The sequence below is a fragment of the Prunus avium genome, chromosome 2 (assembly GCF_965620075.1).
Source record: "Prunus avium chromosome 2, drPruAviu1.hap1.1, whole genome shotgun sequence".
Classification (NCBI taxonomy): Eukaryota; Viridiplantae; Streptophyta; class Magnoliopsida; order Rosales; family Rosaceae; genus Prunus; species Prunus avium.
Genome location: NC_142285.1, coordinates 6,119,937 through 6,142,479, shown reverse-complemented (window position 1 = coordinate 6,142,479; position 22,543 = coordinate 6,119,937). Strand labels below are relative to the sequence as shown.

Sequence of the window (22,543 nt, the reverse complement as noted above, 5' to 3'; positions counted from 1 at the left end):
TTCATGGTTTAAGATACTTGGAAGAAGTTTAGGTTTTTGAATTTAAACAACCACCATATACTTCCGCTGCGATTAATTTGATTAAATGCACATTTAATATTCAAATCAACTTCATAAAAATGTTTTTTTTATAATAAAAAAAAATGTGTATCAGAGCCATAGGTCATGAACTTGATATGTTTCTAGGGTTTAGAGATGCATATATGGGTTGTAAATGCATTTAAAAGTAATGGTTATACTTGATTTATTTTGATAGGATTAAATGAAAATCAAATGGAGTGAAATAGGTTGCTTGGGATTTTAAATTTCCGGATTTATGTTTTGATGAATATGTGTATGTATGAACATTAGAGTATAGTTGCATCAAAACCCCATGATTTTAACTTCATGAAAATATGATTAATAGCATGAGATGGTTAAAATGGAATATGAATTTTTCTGGAAATAGCATGAACATTCATATTAGTTCATATGCATGTTGTTGGTGTTCTTGATGTTCTTGTTATGAGATCTTTTTTATCCATAAGTTAGGTGACGAATTTTGATAATTGTGTTAGTGGATTTTTCCACCAAGATAGGTCATAAAGATGATGATGATGTTTTGTCATAAATTTAGAAAGTTGGTCAAAGTGTTTCCACTCAATAAACCTTTACCCACCACACTAAATTAATAAGATTATTTTTTGTGAATGTGTAAGGAATATCTAGATGTTGATAATGGTGATATGATATAAAATGCAAAAGTTGATCAAATTATTCATATCACTTATTCACCCACCACACTAAAATTAATTATGATTACCTTGGTGATTGTAGTTGGCCTACCTAGTCATACTCATGATTATTCACCTAGTTGGAATAATCATGATCACCATTTGTGTTACACAAGTGCATGCTTTAACCCCACACCCTAGTGTCTCAACATTAGATCCATTATTAATTGTGGAATTTTTTTGAATTTACTTGCAATATATGATAAGTGTAACTATGCTGAAAAGATTTTCACAATTTCTTTTGCTATTGTAGTAAAATGTTTTCACTCCATGGTAAATTCATTTTGAATATGGCTACCACTATAATTAAACCCATATATGTATGCAACCCAAGAGCATGTATTCACATTGCAAGTTTAATTGTTTAAAGGGTTTATATAATTAAAGTTTGGTTATGGACTTAGACCAAACAATTGAGCTACGTGATTCGCCGCCTATTGAATTTGTATTCGATTTTGATTAAATATGTAATAATAAAATGGCTTTCATGCCTAATTTATTTTTATGCACGCGTAATTAAAATGAATCGCCATCCAAGACCATGATCCAACATGGTGGCTCATGTTGGATAACCAAGAAAGTCCATATTGTATACGATGATTATGGACTTTCTTGGTGATCCAATACAAGCCAACATATTGGATCATGGTCTTGGATGGTGATTCATTTTAATTAAGCGTGCATAAAAATAAATTAGGCATGAAAGCCATTTTATTATTACATAGCTAATCAAAATCGAATACAAATCCAATAGGTGGCCAATCACATAGCTCAATTATTTGGTAAGTCCATAACCATCCTTTAATTAATTATATAAACCCTTTAAACAATTAAACTAGCAATGTAAATACATGCTCTTGGGTTGCATACATATATGGGTTTAATTATAGTGGTAATCATATTCAAAATGAATTTACCATGGAGTGAAAACGTTTTACTACAATAGCAAAAGAAATTGTGGACATCTTTTGGGCATAGTTACACTTATCATATATTGCAAGTTCGTTCAAAATTATTCAACAATTAATAATAGATTCAATGTTGATCCACTAGTGTGTGGGGTTAAAGCATGCATTTGTTTAACACAAAGTGGTGATCATGATTATTCCAACTAGGTAAATAATCATGAGTGTGACTAGGTAGGCCAACTACACTTACCAAAGTAATCATAATTAATTTTAGTTTGGTGGGTGAATAAGTGATAGGAATAATTTGATAAACTTTTGCATTTTATATCATATCACTATTATCAACATCAAGACATTCCTTACAAATTCAAAAATAATAATAAAATCATCAAAATTAGTCACCTAACTTATGGATCAAAAGGATCTCTTAACAAGAACACCAACAACATGCATATGAACTAATATGAATGTTCTGCCATTTCTGGAAAAATCCATATTCCATTTTAACCATCACATACTATTAATCATATTTTCATGAAGTTAAAATCATGGGGTTTTGATACAACTATGCTCTAATGTTCATACATACACATATGCATACAAAGAAAGCATCAATCATCAAAACATAAATCCAGAAATTTAAAATCTTAAGTAACCTCTTTCACTCCATTTGATTTTCATTTAATCCTATCAAAATAAATCAAGTATAACCATTATACTTTTAAATGAATTTACAACACATATATGGATTTCTAAACCCTAGAAACATATCAAGTTCATGACCTATGGCTATAATACCAATTTTCAGTTTTAAAACATTTTAAAGAAGTTAATTTGAATATTAAACGTGCATTTAATCAAATTAATCGCAGCGGAAGTATATGGTGGTTGTTTAAATTCAAAAACCAAAACTTCTTCCAAGTATCTTAACCCATGAACATTGATACGTTTCCATAAAAGTGAAACTACAAGAAAAAAGGCTAAGTTCTAATTACCCCTGAAGCTATAATATGAACCAAATTGTATTTTGGTATTCTCTTGATGACTCTCCTTTGTTGATCTCCTCTTTGATCTTTCTCCTTCTTGTGAGTCACAAAAGGATATGGCCTCTAAGTCTCCATGCTAATGGATAGTGGCGGACCTATTAAGGCGCAAGGAGGTGCAACTGCACCTCACCTTGCCTGAAAAACCATTGTAGTTGCTTCAAATTGCCTCTTTGCACATCCCATCACCGGAAAAACCAAAGTAAATGTCATTGTCCTTTTACTTTCATTTATTTTTATATTACTCTATTTACTTAAGTTTACAATGTAAATAAGGAAGTACCCCCCATTTGGATTCAAATAAAAATACTAGAAAATCAAATTCCCACCAAATCAAAATATGAAAAATCGGTTTTAGTGCAAAATATGATTTAGGCTAAAAATGATGGCTCATTAAGTCAATATATACTTCATACTAAAATCCCATAAAATCAAATTTTCTTATTTGATGTGTAAGGAATAAATGCTGCAAAAATTATCTTGAGAAAATGATTATTCTGAAAAACTATTTTTCATACTTAGTCAATATTTTTACATAAAATAATTTTTCATGTATGATATGAATGTATGAAGGGACCTAAGGTTAATCTAGGTAAAAAGCCTTAGATGTTCAATCCACAAAGAGTTTATAGCCTTTCAAAATTACACATTTGCTAAATTTTTTTTGGATCCACTAGTGCTAATGGAACCTTGAGATGAGAGGGAAGAATGTTGGGAATTCAAGGATGCTAGTGTAAGATCCCCAAGACTTGGTTTCAATCTAAACCCCTTGAAAGATGAAAGTGTTTCACTCTTGAAAACTCTTTTTTTTTTCTCTCTTTGATCTCTCAAACCTATTTGATTGATGTTGGATTGTGTTTGTGTGTTAATGAGCTTGTTGAAACAATTTCCATACACAATTATGCATTTTCGGCCAAACCCCTTTGGGCTTCCAATTTTGGGCCTTATGACACTTAAATCATAGTATTTAGGTGTCTTAAGCCCTTGGGATTGTTACCCAGCCATTTGGGCTTCCCGTTAACTATTACTGAGGCCCAAATACACTTTTACGCGTAGTAAATCATCCACATCAAATCGATCAAATTTATTTCCACAATTTCAAATGTATTTCTCAAAGATAACCATTAAGGTGTGCCAAGGCAATGTGAAAATATTAGAACTCTTTGTAATCAACTAGAATTAAAACCCCTTTTTAATTCTTCCTTTATATGGATCGATGACAATTAATCTTAGTACTTCCATGAGCCAAGAGTGACATCTAGCAATATATCAAGGCTACCCAAGCTAATCAAAATAGTTGAAAAACCTATTCAGTTGGAATTGCAATGCAATACAATCATTCCCTAATATGATTAACCTCAAGTGATTCAATAGAACATGATTACGAACCACTTTCTAAATCATGCTCAGGTACTTCGGCCAAAGATTCACTGAATCATATCTTGAAACATTCTCCTTCTTTATCAAAGGTAGACATTCCTTATTGTACATTCTCATGCCCCCATGATGAATTAAGAGATCCTAATAGCACATAAGGAAAATCTTTTACGACTTGCCTTTGCGAGCTGTCAAAGATCAATAACGCATCACAAGACAATCATGATGCCTTAGGTCTAAGCACTAATTTGCATTATTGCAACTACGAGTGCTCGTTTGACATGTTGATAAAACTCCATAAGAGAATTTCGGTTGATCACGTTCACTGTACTCATTCACCAATGAGCACTCACATACTTGTATTAGTGTCATCTACACAAATGGTTTGAGACTAACCATCCTCCTAATTGAGCATACATAGTATGTGCTAATCTTGACGGTTTATCAATGCTCATTTGATAATCCTATGATTAGGAACATTTAAGACATTATAGTTAGAGATTAAAGGCCTCTCAACTCTAATCTTCTTTAGATTACTTTATCTCTTATTTAGCATACCATGGACATTTGTTTCTTTACACGATGCAAAAGATAACAAAATAAACTTGCCCTTTATTTATCATATACAAAATGTATTCTAAGGAGATTACATCAAATGTATTGGCTCTTAAGGAACATTTCTAACGCAAGAGATCAAATGTATTGGAATGTCCATGTATACCTCTTTTGTGAGTTCTCCACACAAGAAAGCATTTTTTTACATCAAACTGATGTAATAGCCAATTCAAATTAGATGCAAGAGACAATAAGACTCTAATGGTGTTTAACTTTGCTAATGGAGCAAAGGTCTCTTCATAGTCTATACTGTAGGTTTGTGTATACCCCTTTGTCACAAGCCTTGCCTTATATCGTTCGATAGATCCATCAGCACTGTGTTTTACAATGAACACCCATCTACAACTAACGGTCCTTTTCCCTTGTGGTAAAGAGTCTATTGTCTAAGTCTGATTCTTTTCGAGAGCCTTCATCTCTTCCTTTATACCTTGAACCCACTTAGGGTCTTTCAATACCTCAATTATCTTGGTTGGGATATGGATATCAGACAACTGATGCACAAAAGCCTTGAGTGGTTCAGGTAGTCTTTGAGTGGATACATGATTGGCAATCGGATACTTCGATGTTTTACCAATCTCTGGGGAATACTAACTTGGTAGTTTTCCACGGTTTTGCCTGAAAGGTAATTTATATCCAACATAATTGTCAACCAAATTTGTAGGTGTAGTAGGAGCATTTACTTTAGGGATATTCTCACAAAATTGATTAATAGGTACTGTTGGTGGTTCTGGATCGTCTTCAAGAGCGGGAACCAAATATGAAATATATTCATCAGTAGAAAGCGATAGATCGTCAGGGTCTAGATGATCAATCATTTTCTGGTCGAGAGGAGTCTAATCTTCAAGACTCCTTAGCAATCAATTGTCGGGGTGGGGACGATGTTGCATTCCTAAAAGGACACAAATTAATGTGCAAACAACCAATTAAAAATACCCGCAAGTGCAAGAATCTAATGAAGTATAGATTATGTAAGTACGGGGTCGATCCCACGAAGAACTTGTCGGCTTCCTATAAGTTCTAGTTTGAGTACGTAAAGAATACTAATTTAACACACCACAAATGCACAAATGCAAATTGGAAACTAAAAAAGAGTAAAGAAATGTAAAAGAAATTAAACAACACAAGAAACCAAAGAAAAACAGAAACAGCACTTTCTATCACCCTTTTATCACCTATTTATCACCTATTTATCACCTGTGAACAGTGCCGTGAACAGTGCCCGACCGTGAAAATGAACAGTGACGACCGGTCGTGAACAGTGACGACCGGTCGTTTTTGGACAGATTCATGTGCGACCGGTCTCCTGAACAGTAACGACCGGTCGTTTTTGGGCAGATTCGTTTCTCTGTTTTTCCAGTTTCGACCTCTGTCCAGTGTTTTGCCTATAACTTTCCAACTGTTTATCCAAATTTCACGTTCTTTATATGGTTGGATTCAGCACACAAAAACGAAGAACATAACGCGGACCAAAAGTCCAAAACAGTTACGAAAGTAAACAGAATTCAGTAAACAAGACACACAACGTATCAAACACACAACTCACACACACATTGGGGGGGGGGGGGGTTTTGGTTTGGTTCAAGTGACCTATTTCTATTGCATGAAAGTAAATGGACTTTGAATTTAAATGAGAATGGCAGAGATGAATTATCACAATGTGAAATTAAAATGTAACAAACACTAGGGTTTCGGAATCCACCCTAAACAATTCTACCCAAGTTCATGAATACTCAAGTGACAAACTCTAAACGTGTTGATGAAGATGTTCGCAATCAAGACCAGTACGAGTGGCTCAAGACGCATTGATTCTCTCTAATGTACGTAAAGTGCAGTACGAGTGCTACAATACTTGTGCCTTCCCTATAATCGAATCTAGGTGTGCTTAGTACTTTGATTCAATTACAAGAAAAACCCATTAAGTTCAAAGAGAATATGAACATCACAAGAACCCTAATAGCATGGTGTTTACATTAGGTATTCAAGAAACCAATTCACATGGATGATTCTTACTTCATCCATTTATTGCTTAGGATAACATGAAGATACACATAATCCCAACAATCTCAAGAAGCATGCTTTCAAAGGTGATCAATCAAAGAAGAACATACATCAAGGATAGATTAATTTGGTGAATTGGAATTCATCAACAATATCTAGAAATTCATACACTCAAGCATCAAAACAATAAGGTAATCATGTTAAGGGCTTCAACCTAAGCCCTAGCTATGGAGTTTAGTTGCTCATACTTATTCCAAATACAAACTCAAAACAAAATTAGAAAGAAGTTACAGATTTTGTGAACATGGGAGCTCAAGGTCTTCAATGGTGGAAATCTCTTCCACTTCTTGCTTTGTTGCCCTTGTCTTCCTCCTTGAGCTCCCTAGCTCCAAGCTTCATCCCCAGCTCCAAAATCTCTGCAATATTCTGGAATGCTGTAATGGATCCATTTCCCACGTTGAAAAGCCTCTCCAATATCAGATTGCACTTCCTTTTGCTTCCCTCTCTCCTCCTTTCCAGCTTTTACTTTTAGTATTCTAATGCAAAGTCTTCACCCATTGTCTTCTTGTCCCCTTGCAAATGATGAAGCCTTGTCCTCACAAAGATGCCAAATGCTTCAGAAAATATCTCATCTACTAAGGTAAATTCTTGTTACCAAGTGTTATGGTAACAAGAATAATCAAGATGACACAATGGAGGTAAAAGCTGGCCAATTCCGGATTTCCAGAGCTGTGGTAACATGCTGGATTGGTTGGATAGGCAATACTTGTCCAATGGAGCTCAAATTTGGATATGTTGTAGTTAACATCCATTGGAACAAGTCTCATGAAGATCATGACCTCATCCGAGCACCAGAGCATGTTGATCCCAGGCCAAGAAGTTGACCTACGAAAATGAACAAAAACAAAGTTTATAACCAATAATGCACTTTTAGCTCATTTTCATTCCAACCAAGGTAAAATCTAAGAAAACACAAAAAGGAAGTAAAAAGCTATAAAATGTCAAGAACTAACTCAAAATAGTGGGTGAATAACATGAAAAATCATGTGTAAAAATGAACCGAACAGACGATCGATCATTTCTGGGCAGAAACGAATCCCTTTGTATTCCAAGTTGCTCTAATTCTGCTCTTCACTCCTTATCTCCCCCTGAAGCATAGAATTGGATGTTGGGTCATGGAAGAACATCTCAGCTTCCAAAATGGTTACATCAAAGTGACATAAGTACGCTGTGTAGTAGGGTGATAACATCGGTAGCTTTTCTGATGAGCAAAATATCCCACAAAAACACAACAAAGTGCACAATGATCAAGTTTGCTGCGCTGATTTATGTGAAAATGAACGAAGGCCACACATCCAAAGATTTAGGTGTGAGCACCAAAACAGAGGGCAGGGGCCCAGGTTGTGCAAGCACTTGTAAGGGAGTTTTAAAGTTCAAGACACTAGAAGGCATGCGGTTGATTAGGTGAATTGCGGTGACGATAGCATTATCCCAGTGATAGAGAGGAACATGAGCACCAATCAAAAGTGCTCGGGCTGTTTCAAGAAGATGTCAATTATTTCGTTCAGCAACGCTATTTTATTGTGGTATCTCATGGATAATTCCATGTTGTTGTGTGTTTGAAAGTCATGATTGGAAAATTATCCACCATTGTCGAAGCGAAGAATTTTTATTTCAACATTGAACTGAGTTTTCATTTGTTTGTGAAAGAACTAAAACCATTAAAACACTTTTTTTTTATTCTTCATGAAATAAAGTCATGTCATCCGGGTACAATCGTCGACAAATGTGACAAACCATCGAACGCCAGAAGGAGCAGTGATAGGTGAGGGTCCCCAAACATTAGAGTGAATTAACGTAAATAGAGTAGTACACTTGCTCGTACTCAATGGATAGGGCACACAGTGACTCTTGGCCAAAATACAAGTGTTGCATTTGAAGTCGGAGTCTTTGAAACTTAAGAATAAATCTGGTAGAATATGCTTCATATAACTAAAAGATGGATGTTCCAAATGACGGTGCAACAACCAGATTTGCCTTTGTTTGCTATCAGAGGAATGCGTGACACTATGATAAGTTCATAATTTCACACATTTGCATGCCTTCGTTACTTAGTAATTTTGTTTAGTTTCTCTTTATTTCGAGTCACTTACCTATGTTTGTGTGTTCTGTAGGTTAAGGCAGCAAGAGATCACATTTGATACAATCCATGCATATGTTAAGGGCTGATTGGCATGAGAGGAATACTAGCTTAAAGACAGACCCAATTTGGGCCACACTCCTTGTCTGTCCAGTTTCGTAGGTCATCTTGCAAGCCTCATTTCAGCAACATACACAACTCAGATGAGGAGACGTTCTTCATAGACGTTGTTCCAATGGGTGTCTAGTATAACATATCCAAATTTCAGCCCAATTGAACTTATCTGGAGTCCTTAGCCCATCAAACATTGAACCATGCTCAGGAGGATTTTAATATGCAGCTGCCAGCTAATGAGCCTTGTGTTCCACACCTCCTTTGAGCCATGTGCCTCAACTCAGCTGTACTTGACTTTAGATCTGACATGTTGAGCAAATTAGGGAGGCATTTTAGCATTGGAAGTCTCAAGGAGCAAAACAAGGCATGCTTAATTATGGGGAAACATGGTTGCACAAATCAAGGAGCAGTTTCCAGGATTTTTGGTGGGCTGTCTACACCAGCCAAGGAAAGGACGAATTGGCTGTCTATAATTAGAGAGTTGCAGCTCATTCAAGGGAGGGAGACACATACATTCACTTCATCCATTACTCTCATACACACATTCATATTCACCACAAAGAGAGAAGAGAGCTAGCTGCAAAGGAGGGAGAGCTTGGAGCTGTCCTAGGAACTACCTTGCTGCCAGTGGCGGACCTGTGCAGGCGCAAGGAGGTGCACCTGCACCTCCAGTCGCCGGAAAAATCCATTACAGCTGCTGGAGTTGCACCTCTGCTTCAGACCATAGATGCGCGCAACCTGTTCGACGAAATGCTCAAACGAAATGGGAGCTGCGCTGCTGGGCTGTGTGTGCTACGCGCAGCGCGCGCGCTTGTTTTTTTTTAACGAAGCTTGGCCAAAACGACGTCGTTTTGGACCAGGCTTTTTAAAAGGCGCTGCTCTTTTTTTTTTCTTACTAAACTGGCCAAAATGACGTCGTTTTGGACCAAGGTTTTTAAAAAAACAGAAAGTAAAAAACAGAAAGTAACGACACTACTAGACCAGGGTTTTTAAAAAAACAGAAAGTAAAAAAGCTAGGCCATTTCGTGGCTTTTCAAAGGGGTTCTATAATTCCTAAGTTAAATGGGTTTAAATTGGGCTTCTATAATTCCTATTTTAATTGGGTTTTAATTGGGAGTCTCTTTATTCAATTGGGTTTTGGAAATTCCTTATTTAAATGAGATAGAGAATTCTCTTTATAAAAGACCAACTTAACATCACCCAAATTCATCAAACCCTTATTTTCTTTTAATTGTACAGTTATGGAACGGTACTTTAAGAGAAATAGTTTAAATCCTCCTTCAAATAATCCGGGTAGTTCAAATCCTCCTTCAAATAATCTGTCTAGTTCCAACCCTCCTTCAAATAATCCGGCTAGTTCAAATAATCCTTCAAATAATCCACCTAGTTCACATCCTCCCTTGAATAATTCGGGTAGTCCAAAACGATCAGAGGTCACTAAGTTGGATGAAATATTGGTTAATCTTCCTGCAGACCCTGGACTTAGACCTCCAATGACTTATTATAATCCCAATTTTCGAGAACAAATCCGAAAAGCCTATCTACAAAGGGGTCCTTGTCAGCCTAAAAGCCAAAATGACATGCCTCAAACACTTATGGGGGAGAGTAATCGACGTTTTCTTGTCAAATGGTTTGATTCATTTGTTTGGTTGGAGTACAGTAAAGAAAAAGATGCTGCATTTTGTCTTCATTGTTATCTTTTTAAATGCGACTTTAATAAATAAGGAAAGGCTAGAAGCGATGTCTTCACTGAGAAAGGGTTTAAAAATTGGAGAAAGGGACCCGAGAATTTTAGAGACCATGTGGGACAAGTTGGAAGTCTTCACAATAAAGCTACACAACATTGTACAGATTTAATGAATCAGAAGCAACACGTTGAAACCATTGTGATCAAGCAGACAGACCAAGCTCTTATTAATTATCTCATTCTATTAACTGCCGCACTTGATTGCACTAGATATTTATTACGACAAGGTCTTCCTTTTCGTGGCCATGATGAAAGCGAAACATCTAGCAATAAGGGTAATTATGTGGAGCTTTTGCAATTTCTTGCAGATCATGATGAGAAAGTTCATGCCGTTGTGTTTGAGAACGCTCCAAAGAATCTCAAGTATATTGCTCCTAAAATTCAAAAAGAGCTTGTCAATTCTTGTGCCTCTGAAACCATTGATGCAATTATTAGTGATATGGACAATGCATTCTTTTCTATATTGGTAGATGAATCACGTGATGTTTCAATAAGAGAGCAAATGGCGGTGGTGTTGCGTTATGTGAACAAAAAAGGGCAAGTAATTGAAAGGTTTGTGGGTGTCCAATATGTCTCTGATACAACTAGTAGCAAATTGAAAGAGGCAATTGAGCAGTTGATTTCTTCAACAAATTTGAGTATGTCTAGGCTACGAGGACAGGGGTATGATGGTGCTAGTAATATGAGAGGTGAGCTCAATGGTCTTAAAACACAGATTTTGAGAGAATATCCTCAAGCATATTATGTCCATTGTTTTGCACATCAACTACAACTAGCTCTTGTAGCCGTGGCAAAGGGAAATGAAAACATTGCTACTTTCTTCACAACGGCTAGTAGTGTCGTTAATATTATTGGAGCATCGTGTAAGCGTCGTGATGCACTTAGAGAGCAACAACAAAAAGATATTATGAAAGCTCTTGAAATTGATGATCTTGAAACGGGGCAAGGGTTAAATCAAGAGACTACTCTCAAACGTCCTTGTGATACACATTGGAACTCACATTATGATACTTTACTTAGTATTAATACTATGTTTCATCCCGTGGTGAAGGTGCTTGAATGGATTGTTGATGATGTCAACCAAGATAATTTAGGTGAAGCAAATAGGTTGTTAAAAGAAATACAAACTTTTGACTTTGTGTTTCACCTATATTTGATGAGATTTATATTGGGAGTCACAAATGATTTGTCAAAAGCATTACAAAAGAAAGATCAAGATATTGTGAATGCAATGATGTTGGTCCAAAGATGTAAGCAAAAGCTACAATCTGTGAGGGATGATGACTTTGATGAATTGCTTGGCAAAGTATCAAGATTTTGTGGCAACAATGATATTGACGTTCCTAACATGGATGATTTATTTGTACCACAAGGGAGATCACGACGTAAAGCTCAGAAAATCACAAACCGCCATTATTATCGTGTGGACCTATTTCTTACTATCATTGATAAGCAACTAGTGGAATTGAATAATCGCTTCACATAGGTAAATACTGAATTGCTCCTTTGTATGGCATGTTTGAATCCGGCTTATAATTTTGCAGCTTTTGACAAACAAAAAATACTTCGTTTTGCTAAATTTTACCCTCAAGAATTTAATGACCGAGACCTCATGAAGCTTGAAGATCAACTTGGGCTTTATATTGTTGATATGCAGAGCAACACAGAGTTTTCATCATTGAACGGTGATCGGTTCATAATTGTATATCATTTTGTACCCTTCTAGCTTATGATTTGGTTATGTTTTTGAGTTAAACTTGTGCTTTTAATCCTTTTTGTGTTTATCTTTCAGTTCATTGAGCTTTAGGTAATAATGATGGCTTTAGAGAGCATAATTCATGCAATTCAAGCATGTTAAGGCCTAATTTGGATGAATGGATGAAGAGCTTAAAGACAAACTCATTTTGGCTACAGCCCCCTGCCAGTCCAGTTCCGTAGGTCATATTGCAAGCTTTGTTTTAACAACCTACATAGCTCGAATGAGACCACATTATTCATGAAAGTTGTTCCAATTGGTGTGTACTATAACATATCCAAAATTCAGCCCCATTGGATAAATCTGGAGTCCGTTACCTAGCAAACACAGAACCATGCTCAGGATGGATCTTATCAGCGCGGAAAATGAGTTAGCAATTTGTTTCGGCCTTAACTTCTTCCTCCGACCTTGGATTGGCCCAAATAACATATGGCTGGAAAGAAGACATTCTGAACTTCAATTTCGAGTGCTTAAAGTCCTAATTTGATTAAGAGAAGCCCAAGTTGTAAGCCCTTGAAGTTGCTGGTCATGCTGACCTCAGCATGTGCTGGTTGGATGCTTGGTCATGGTGAGCTAGGTATGAGCTATCATTTCTGGTTGGAAGCTTGGTCATGGTGACATGAAGATGAGCTAGGGCTGCTGGTGGGATCTATTGGTGAAGTGCATCAACCAATTCAAGATTTTCTAATACAAGTGCATCAACCATTTCAGATTTTATAAAACAAGTGTTGTATGCATTAGCCATATTGAATTCAGATTTTCACTTCCCCTAGGCCTATAAATAGGGAAGTTCTCTAAGCTTGTAAACACACCCCAAGGGGGGGAGCTCTCAAACACTTCTCTAGAGCTCCCTTCCCTTCTCTCCCTCAAATTCTCTTAATTTTGCTTTCTAGTTCTCAATTCTAGCTTTCCTTTTGCTTCTTAGTTGTAATTTATTTTTCTTTGTTATGTAAATTCTTTTCTTAAGTTTTCAAGTTGAATTAGTTTCCAAGTTTCAATTATGGTTTTTGTTCTTATTCATTATGCTTATAAGTTAATATGCTAGTTTGAATGATTGATCACCATTTAGGCTTGCATGTTAGCTATCTTGGTTTGAATTAAGAGTATACACCATGCTTTAATTCGAATTGAACTATGAATAGGAAGAGTATGTATGGACATTCGACAACAGGGATTAGATACATGCTTGGTTGTTTAAATTGTTCTTCTATGCTTAATGGGTTCCTAATGCTTAATTTTAGGTTAGACAACAAATGATCAAATTAGGGAATTAGGAACACAAGGTTATGACCACACACCATGGCTTAACCATACTTTAGCTAGAATCAATCCATTAATCTAATTGAACTTGGGAACTTATTTGCTTGAGTTACTTTCTTATTTTCTTTTTTCCTTCTTTCATGTTCTTTGTTTTTGTTTATGTTTTGTATAGGGAAAATGAATTGGATCATTCAATCACCAATCCTCGTGGGATCGACCTCGCACTTACATACGCTATACTACCGAACGGCTCGTGCACTTGCGAGTATCACAAGTTGAGGATGCAGCTTAATCCATTTTGGTGCAGCTGAAATCTACGCAACAAACGGAATTACTGATCTTGCTGAAAAATTGGTGAATACAGGAAGGAGTAGAATATACAACTATGTGTATTTACTTGTTACATTGGCTTTAATTTTACCAGTTGCAACAGCTTCGGTTGAGAGAGCTTTTTCAGCTATGAATATTGTGAAAACACCATTGCGTAACAAAATGGGGAATCAATGGTTGAGTGATAGCTTGGTTGTTTACATTGAGAAAGATATTTTTTTCTTGTATTAGTAATGCAAATATAATGCGACGTTTTCATGATATGAAACCTAGTCGGCAACAATTGTAGGTTAATTGAAATGTTATTTTTTTTAATTAATTATGAATAACATTAGTATTGTTTAAATGATAAGGATGTTTAGTTTTTTTCTTCTTTTTTTTTTTTTTTTCTTTTTTGAGCTCTTAGCTTTTAAAAATTGCACCTCCGCTGAAAAATTCTTGGGTCCACCGCTGCCTACTGCCACCAACTAGTTCTTCTATTCTCTTTATTCTATCTATGTATTTCTTATTTTCTATATTCATAGTTATGTTTAACTAATCCATTTAGTTAGGGCTTAGGATGAAGCCCTAGTCATGAATATTCAATGTTATGGATGGTTTCATAGTTAATTGATTTCCTTGCTTTCATTGCCAAGTTGTTAATCTCCAGTTTATTATGTGCTTGATGTATGTTTTCTTGGAGTAGCTAACTAGGATTTTATGCATCTAGCACAGGTTGGGAAGGGGTTTAGATTCACCAATTCTACTCTCCTTCCACAAGCAACACATGAATGGCTTAAGAATCATTCAAGGGGTTAATAACCATAGGTTGACTAGGACAGATACCATGTTCTAGGACTTGTGTGATTATCATATTCTCAAGGAACTTAATGACTCTTGTATGCTTTATTCTAAGTAGATACCATGCTTAGGTTGCATATTAGAGATCACGTGTTGTGTAGATACCATGCACAATCACATGCCTTAGGAGAATCATGCATCCTGCATCTAGATACCATAGGCTTGTATGCGATAATCTATTGTTGATGAAGCTTGAGTCAATTTCTATGCATTCATAACTTGGATAGGAAGACTAGTGGTAGATTCCAAGGCTCTAACACCTCACAATCATTGTTTCACAACTTGTTCATTGCTGCCATTTGTTACTCTCTAGCACTTCCATTTCATTCTCTTTTTTTCATTTCAACAACAAAACCCCCCATTTCGAGTGCGTGTGTGGTGCTAGGATTCTGTCCTAGACCTTGCCATTTGTTAGTTAGTTTGTTTCTTTGTTTTATGTTTTTTCCAGCATTCTAAGTAGTTTAACTTGTAACCACGTTACCATTCTCCGTGGGATCAACCTCGTATTTACATAAGCTATACTATAAACGGTTCGTGCACTTGCGAGAATTAAAGTTGCTATTTTTAATAACTCATTTTAGTTGTTAGGAATAGGCTCAACACACTATTAGCCACGCATGTACTAAAGTCATCTACATAATATAGCCCCCATATTTTAGTAATGACCAATAAGCTCTTTAGTGTGAATATCCTGAAGCAAACAAAAAGTCGGATAGATTAGTACACAACAATTCAATTGTTCAGTAACCTGGCCAACTGACATCAACTTATTGGATAGAGATAGAACAAGTAAAGTACAAGGAAATGATATAGAGGATGAGAGAGCAACTTTGTCAGCCCATGTCATAAGATAAGTAACTCAATTGGCGTTAGCAATACTAGTTCATCTAGTCATTAGGATCAAACGTCATATGATTGGTTGCATCGGAGTCAATTATCCATCCCGTAGAATCACTCGTATTTGAAGTATGGAATACATAACCAAAACCACTCCTTGCAGCTTTACGCCGTCTTCAATCTTTGAGTTCATCCCACCAATCAAGGTAGCCATTCAATTTGAAACAAGTCTCACGAATGTGTCTCCGATCGCCACAGTATGTGCAATCTATTCCATTTGTCTGGGGCTATATACGAGAAGTCGTAATATGTGCATCGAAAAATTAATATGGTACAGTTTGGGTCTAGAACTTAGTCAGGATCGGGGTTGGGATCTGGTTAATATTTGGGTCTAAATCTGAGTCGGAATTTGGGTCTGGGTCTTGTTTTTTTTTTTTTTTAGTAACTAGGTCATTCTTGACATCAATTCTTCTAAGATCGAGGTTGAGGCCTGGTTCTGTATCTTCAAAAATTGGGTCATCTGGGTTGTGAATTCTTCAAGGTTCTTGGTCGGGGGTCTGATTCTGGATCTTTAAAAATTGGGTCATATGGGTCTTCAATTCTTCTAGTTTCTTGGTATGGGTGGTAAATGAATTAGTGGTGCTACCTCCATGGGGGATGATCAAATCACCCCATGCTAAAATATGAGAAACTATGAGAGAATATTATTTGTGAGAATTTTTTGTGTATTTTTCTCATTCTAGGAGGTTATATTTATAGTACAATAAAACATTGAAGGTGAAGGAAAGTAATAACTCATAATTCTATATAGAAAATCATAAATAAAAGGGAAATAAATTACAATTAATATGAGAATCCTTAGCGTGCAAGGAAAGTCACAAGTCACGCCAACATAAACAATATTGGAAGAGAGGAAAATCGAACCTAGGACTTCAAGTGCATGGACAAATACTCTTAATCACTTAAGCTATAAACCCTTGCATTAAAAAAATAGATTTGATACTGATCGGTTCATAATTGTATATCATTTTGTACCCTTCTAGCTTATGATTTGGTTATGTTTTTGAGTTAAACTTGTGCTTTTAATCCTTTTTGTGTTTATCTTTCAGTTCATTGAGCTTTAGGTAATAATGAGGGCTTTGGATAGTAAATGATGCAATCCATGCATGTTAGGGCCTAATTTGGATGAATGGATGAAGAGCTTAAAGACAAACTCAATTTTGGCTACAGTCCCCTGCCAGCCCAGTTTCGTAGGTCATATTGCAAGCTTTGTTTCAGCAACCTACATAGCTCGGATGAGGCCACATTCTTCATGAAAGTTGTTCCAATGGGTGTATACTATAACATATCCGAAATTCAGCCCCATTGGATAATTGTGGAGTCTGTTACCTAGCAAACACAGAGCCATGCTCAGGATGGATTTTATCAGCGCGCAAAATGAGTTAGCAATTTGTTTTGGCCTTAACTTCCTCCTCCGACCTTGGATTGGCCCAAATGATATATGGCTGGAAAGAAGACATTCTGAACTTCAAGTTTGAGTGCTTAAAGTCTTAATTTGCTTAAGGGAAGCCCAATTCGTAAGCCCTTGAAGTTGCTGGTCATGCTGACCTCAGGATGAGCTATTATTTCTGGTTGGAAGCTTGGTCATGGTGACATGAAGATGAGCTAGGGCTGCTGGTGGGATTTATTAGTGAAGTGCATCAACCATTTCAGATTTTATAATGGAAGTGTTGTATGCATTAGTGAAGTGCATCAACCATTTCAGATTTTATAAAACAAAGTGTTGTATGCATTAGCCATACTTAATTCAGATTTTCAGCTTCCTTAGGCCTATATATAGTGAGGTTTCCCAAGCTTGTAAACACACCCCAAGGGGGGGAGCTCTCAAACACTTCTCTAGAGCTCCCTTCCCTTCTCTCCCTCAAATTCTCTTAGTTTCTCTTTCTAGTTTTCAATTGTTATAATGAGATCTTTGTGCTGAAATTCTCCTTAAGTTTTTCCAAGTTCTACTTAATTTTCATTGTTATGTAAATTCTTTTCTTTAGTTTCAAGTTTGATTCGTTTCCAAGTTTCAATTATGATTTTTGTTCTTATTCATTATGCTTATAAGTTAATATGCTAGTTTGAATGATTGATCACCATTTAGGCTTGCATGTTAGCTATCTTGGTTTGAATTAAGAGTAGACACCATGCTTTAATTCGAATTGAACTATGAATAGGAAGAGTATGTATGGACATTCGACAACAGGGATTAGATACATGCTTGGTTGTTTAAATTGTTCTTCTATGCTTAATGGGTTCCTAATGCTTAATTTTAGGTTAGACAACAAATGATCAAATTAGGGAATTAGGAACACAAGGTTATGACCACACACCATGGCTTAATCATACTTTAGCTAGAATCAATCCATTAATCTAAATTGAACTTGGGAACTTATCTGCTTGAGTTGGTTATTTTCTTTCTTTCTTGTTGTATTTATTTCCTTTTGTTTTCATTTATGTTTTGTGTAGGGAAATGAATTGGATCATTCAATCACCAATCCTCGTGGGATCGACCTCGCACTTACATATGCTAAACTACCAACGGCTCGTGCACTTGTGAGTATCACAAGTTGAGGATGCAACTGAATCCATTTTGGTGCAGCTGTATCTACACAACAGATACACAAACAAAGGAACATTTTTAAAAGTTTGACCATTAGTAAAATAAACATTTTCTTTAAAATCAATTAAAGGTTTGACCATCTTGGTGGTCCTCCTAGAAAAAGCAACCTGAAAAGATTTTATTCCTATAAATTGCCCACCGCCCGCCCACCCCTTTTACTTTTTTTTCTTACAAAAAAAATAACAATTAATAGGTCGATCATCATGTCAACAAAGTGACGCTGTTGATGACGACGATGGACTAATGCTGAGATTCCTCTGTGCGTTGTATTTGTACAATTTTGAACTAATCTTACATAAGATTTTTAGCATCCATTTTCCATCTTTTTAGTTTATTTGGGCATAAACTTTTCTTTGCCTCCATTTCACACGTGAACTGCTTTTCTTGTCAAAGAGCATAAACTTTTCATTGGCGTCATTTAAGAAGCTAGAAGACGCTTCTCACCGAAGTGGTATACAAAAGTGATTTTAAAATGCTCGTTTCTGTCATGAACATGATGCAGATGCAATATTTAAAAGTTTTACATAACTTAGTCCATGGAAATACGAATTAATTAGACCAGAATTGAAGTTGAAATACATTAATTCATTCTATACGTTTCGCCAACCTTGACAACTTATAAATTTATGTTAATGAAAACCTGTCTTGAAGTCAATACATATAAATCATGAACATGACTCCTCAACGACATCAACTTCATGCATGACCCTGTCATCAAAATTTGAAGTGCAACCCACTTTCCTTGAAGCATTTCTTTAAATGTTTTTAGGTCTTCAATGATAGGCCCCCTTATTATAATACTAAAATTTACTCAAAAACACCAAACCCATCTCAAGGTAATATCTATATGGAGATTCTCCGATATAAGTATTTTATGTTAAGGATTGGTTATATATTTCTAAGGGAGATTCATTATTATACTCAATATATGGGCCCAAATAATAATAATAATAATAATCCTACATGAAATAGACTATAGAAACACACCCAAAGCCCATTTACAACATAACAAAGAAGCTTTGAAATTCCTATAAATTACAAAACTATCATCGATTCTTTTTTTTTTTTGAGATAAAAAAGAAGGGATGCAACACGAGGACTTCCCAGGAGGTCACCCATCCTAGTACTACTCTTGCCCAAACTCGCTTAACTTCGGAGTTCTGATGGGATCCGGTGCATGTGAGTTGGTATGATCGCATCCAAACTATCATCGATTCTTAAAACAAGTCCAACCCCAAAACCCCATACAAAAACCCAAAACACTCTATAAGGCATCAAAGTAATTTAATAATCAAAATTAAATTCAATAGGATCAACCGTCATTTTTTTTTATTTTTTTGGATTTGTTTCTATAAATTAAATTATGTAGGGTTTATCTATATCACTAGTGCTAAAAATGGGTATATAACTAAATATCTCAATCTTGATTGTTGGATTGCAAATATGTTTCATATTAAATCTACCAACACATCTAATGAATACAATCCAATCATCGAGATTAGAAATATGTAACCAATCCGCAAAGAACTTAGAATATGTTGAGAGTATCCTACATGGAAGATGAAAACCTTCTAATAGTGCTTAAAAGATCTTAGGCATTTCTCCCTTGTCAATTAGTTTTGGATTGAATATTCACATTTTAATATGTAGAAGAAGAAAATTGCATTTTAGGCGTAACTGGGGAGGGGAAATCGAGCTACAAGCCCTTTGTTAATTTCTTTTTAATGTGCATGAGAATCCTCAATTAGCACCAGTCATAACAATTAGAATTATCAAAAGAAACTCTTTATTGATGATCTTGCTTGTTTGCCTGCTTCCAAAATTACGACAGAATTTGGTTGAAAATTCAAGTTTCCAATTGCTTATTCACTTGCAACGTATAAAACTCGAGGCCCATTTCTTCCATCTCTCCCTTATCACAATCTTAAAATTTGTTGTAAAAAGAAAAAAAGGATTGTCAAACCATTAGAGCCTGGAGAATAAGAATTCTCAAACCAAAAATGAATGCAAAAGCATTGCGTGGAACTGTTAATTCAATCATTTCCTATGTAATATTAAGCTCGTAAAACAACGATATCTACATAATCATCATCTAATCTAAACAAAACCCAATTCACGAAGATTGATTCAGCAAACAATCAAACCGTTTATCTCTGAAAACGCTAGCAATGCTTCCACTCCCGCCATCAATCACCTTCAGCAGCGCCACCGCCTTGCTCTTCCCCTTGGCCCCACCATTCTCCGCCACGTCAGCAACCCCATCGACCACCCCCATCCCCTCCTCTCTCACCTCCCTCACCGCCCTTTCGCTGCAGCACCTCGCCAGATTCAGCAGCGCCGCCACCGCGTTCTCCCTACTCCTCAGGCTCGTCCCCGTCGACGGATCCAGCAGGTCCGCTAGAACCCTAACCCCCGAAACCCTCCGGAACTCCTCCTCGCTCTCCTCGCACCCCGCCACCTGCGCGATCACGGCCGTCGAGTCCTCCACGATCCCCACGCGCCCGTCCTTCACCACCAGCGTGAAAAGCGCGGGAACCGCCCCGAGCTCCACCAACGCGCCGCGGTTGAGTGCGTATAGGGAGATCCCGAAGAGCGCCTTCAGCGCGTCCTTCACCGACCGCGGAGGCGAGTTGAGGCTCTTGACGATGTCGATGAGAGAGTAGGCGATGTCGCGCTTGGCGCCGATGATGGGGCGGTAGTCGTCGACGACGAGGAGGCTGTGGAGGGTGGCGGCGGAGGACTGGACGGCGAAGGCGGAGGAGGAGGGGGAGGCGTGGTGGCGGAGGACGTGGGAAAGCGCGTCAAGGAGGCCGCGCGTGGAGATGAGGGAGTGGCGGCAGGAGATGGATAGGTTTAGAAGGGTGGCAGCGGCGTCGTCTTGGAGGGAAGAGGAAGAGTCGAAGAGGGTTTCGGAGAGGTAGGGGATGGCTCCGGCTTCGGCTACGAGGGGGCGGCTGTCGGGGTCGAGCTTGGTGATGAGCCGAAGCTCTTTCAAGGCATCGGCGCGGGTTTGGGACGAGACTGAGCTGAGCTTGGAGACCAAGGAGCGAGCCGTTCGGAGCTTCACTTCCATTTGTTGTGCGTCTGGATTTGCTGTTAATTTTGGGAATTTGGGAATTTTGGGTTTGAAGAGGGAAAGGATAAGAAGAAGATTTGAGTTGATTGATGTTAATAGCTATCAAGTTGAAGAAAATGGATGGGGAAGGTGGCGGTGGGTTTGTTAAGTTTGAAAACGAAGTGGCAGCTGAAAATTTAAGGTATCGCATGTCCAACTTGTATTTATACACTTTCGACACCAAAAAATAAAAACTTATATTTATACACTTCTCTTCTCTGCTCTTCTCTCCCACAAATACAATAAAATATTTCGAACAATTTTTTTCTTTTTTTTAAAAAAAACTAGTAAGGAAATTACAAAGATATGTCCGTACAATCAGAATGAAATAAAATTAAGAAATGCTAGCTTCCCCTCTTAGCCTTCTCCTTTTTGTCTCTTTTTCATTCATTTGGTGTGTCACGTGTATTCTAATCATACATAAATCTATATATTTAATGTGTTTAAAAATTCTTTATTCTATTTACAAACAAAATGTTAGTACTTTACATTGAATATATAGATTTTTTTTTAGACGGAGAGATTTCATTAATATCACGAAATCAATATAAAGTAACTGACATGTCAATAGTTGCATCGTTAAAACCTTCCCCGTGAAAACAACATGGAATAAGACTTCGAGATAAGAAAGAATACCACACATATTGCATACTAATAGAAGAGTCAAAATCAAAAGCACAAATCAGGACAATCATCTCTAAGACAATCCAAAAGCCAAGGAGGGCCATAATCCAAACAAAACGAAAGTCCCCCATTACCGAAGACTAAATCATGCAATGCGATCCGCAACTCCACTAATTGTATGGGGAACATAAAGAAAAGTATATGAGGAGTGAGAAATAAGGGACGCGGGACCTTTTCCACAAGGACCCCTTTCGCTACAAATCAATATATAAATTTATGTGTAAGTGGCATACGTGTGACAAAAAAGTGAATGAATAAGGAAATAGGGAAGGTAGCTATCACTCCTCAAGGAAATTACAATACATACAAAGGTTGTTGACAATTATGTCCTCGATTAGTTG

The 22,543-nt window shown here is 36.8% G+C and overlaps 1 protein-coding gene, 1 non-coding gene and 1 pseudogene across 2 annotated transcripts; 1 reads left to right on the top strand and 2 right to left on the bottom strand.

Moving 5' to 3' along the window:
• The first annotated feature begins 10,209 nt into the window (after positions 1–10,209).
• LOC110760234 (uncharacterized) lies at positions 10,210–14,350 on the top strand (annotated as a pseudogene).
• Positions 14,351–19,485: 5,135 nt separating this feature from the next.
• LOC148296345 (5S ribosomal RNA) lies at positions 19,486–19,604 on the bottom strand. Its single transcript, XR_015834209.1, has one exon. It is a non-coding gene; the product is annotated as a 5S ribosomal RNA (ribosomal RNA).
• An 800-nt stretch (positions 19,605–20,404) lies between these two features.
• On the bottom strand, positions 20,405–21,684 carry LOC110761141 (ARM repeat superfamily protein). The gene has a single exon (XM_021963543.2). It carries the CDS (start codon positions 21,474–21,476, stop codon positions 20,517–20,519), a length of 960 nt encoding a protein of 319 aa, XP_021819235.1. The 5' UTR covers positions 21,477–21,684; the 3' UTR covers positions 20,405–20,516.
• Positions 21,685–22,543: the final 859 nt, after the last annotated feature.

Excerpts from the sequence above, each read along its gene's own strand:
- LOC110761141 (XM_021963543.2), bottom strand. The coding sequence starts at position 21,476 with ATGGAAGTGAAGCTCCGAACGGCTCGCTCCTTGGTCTCCAAGCTCAGC.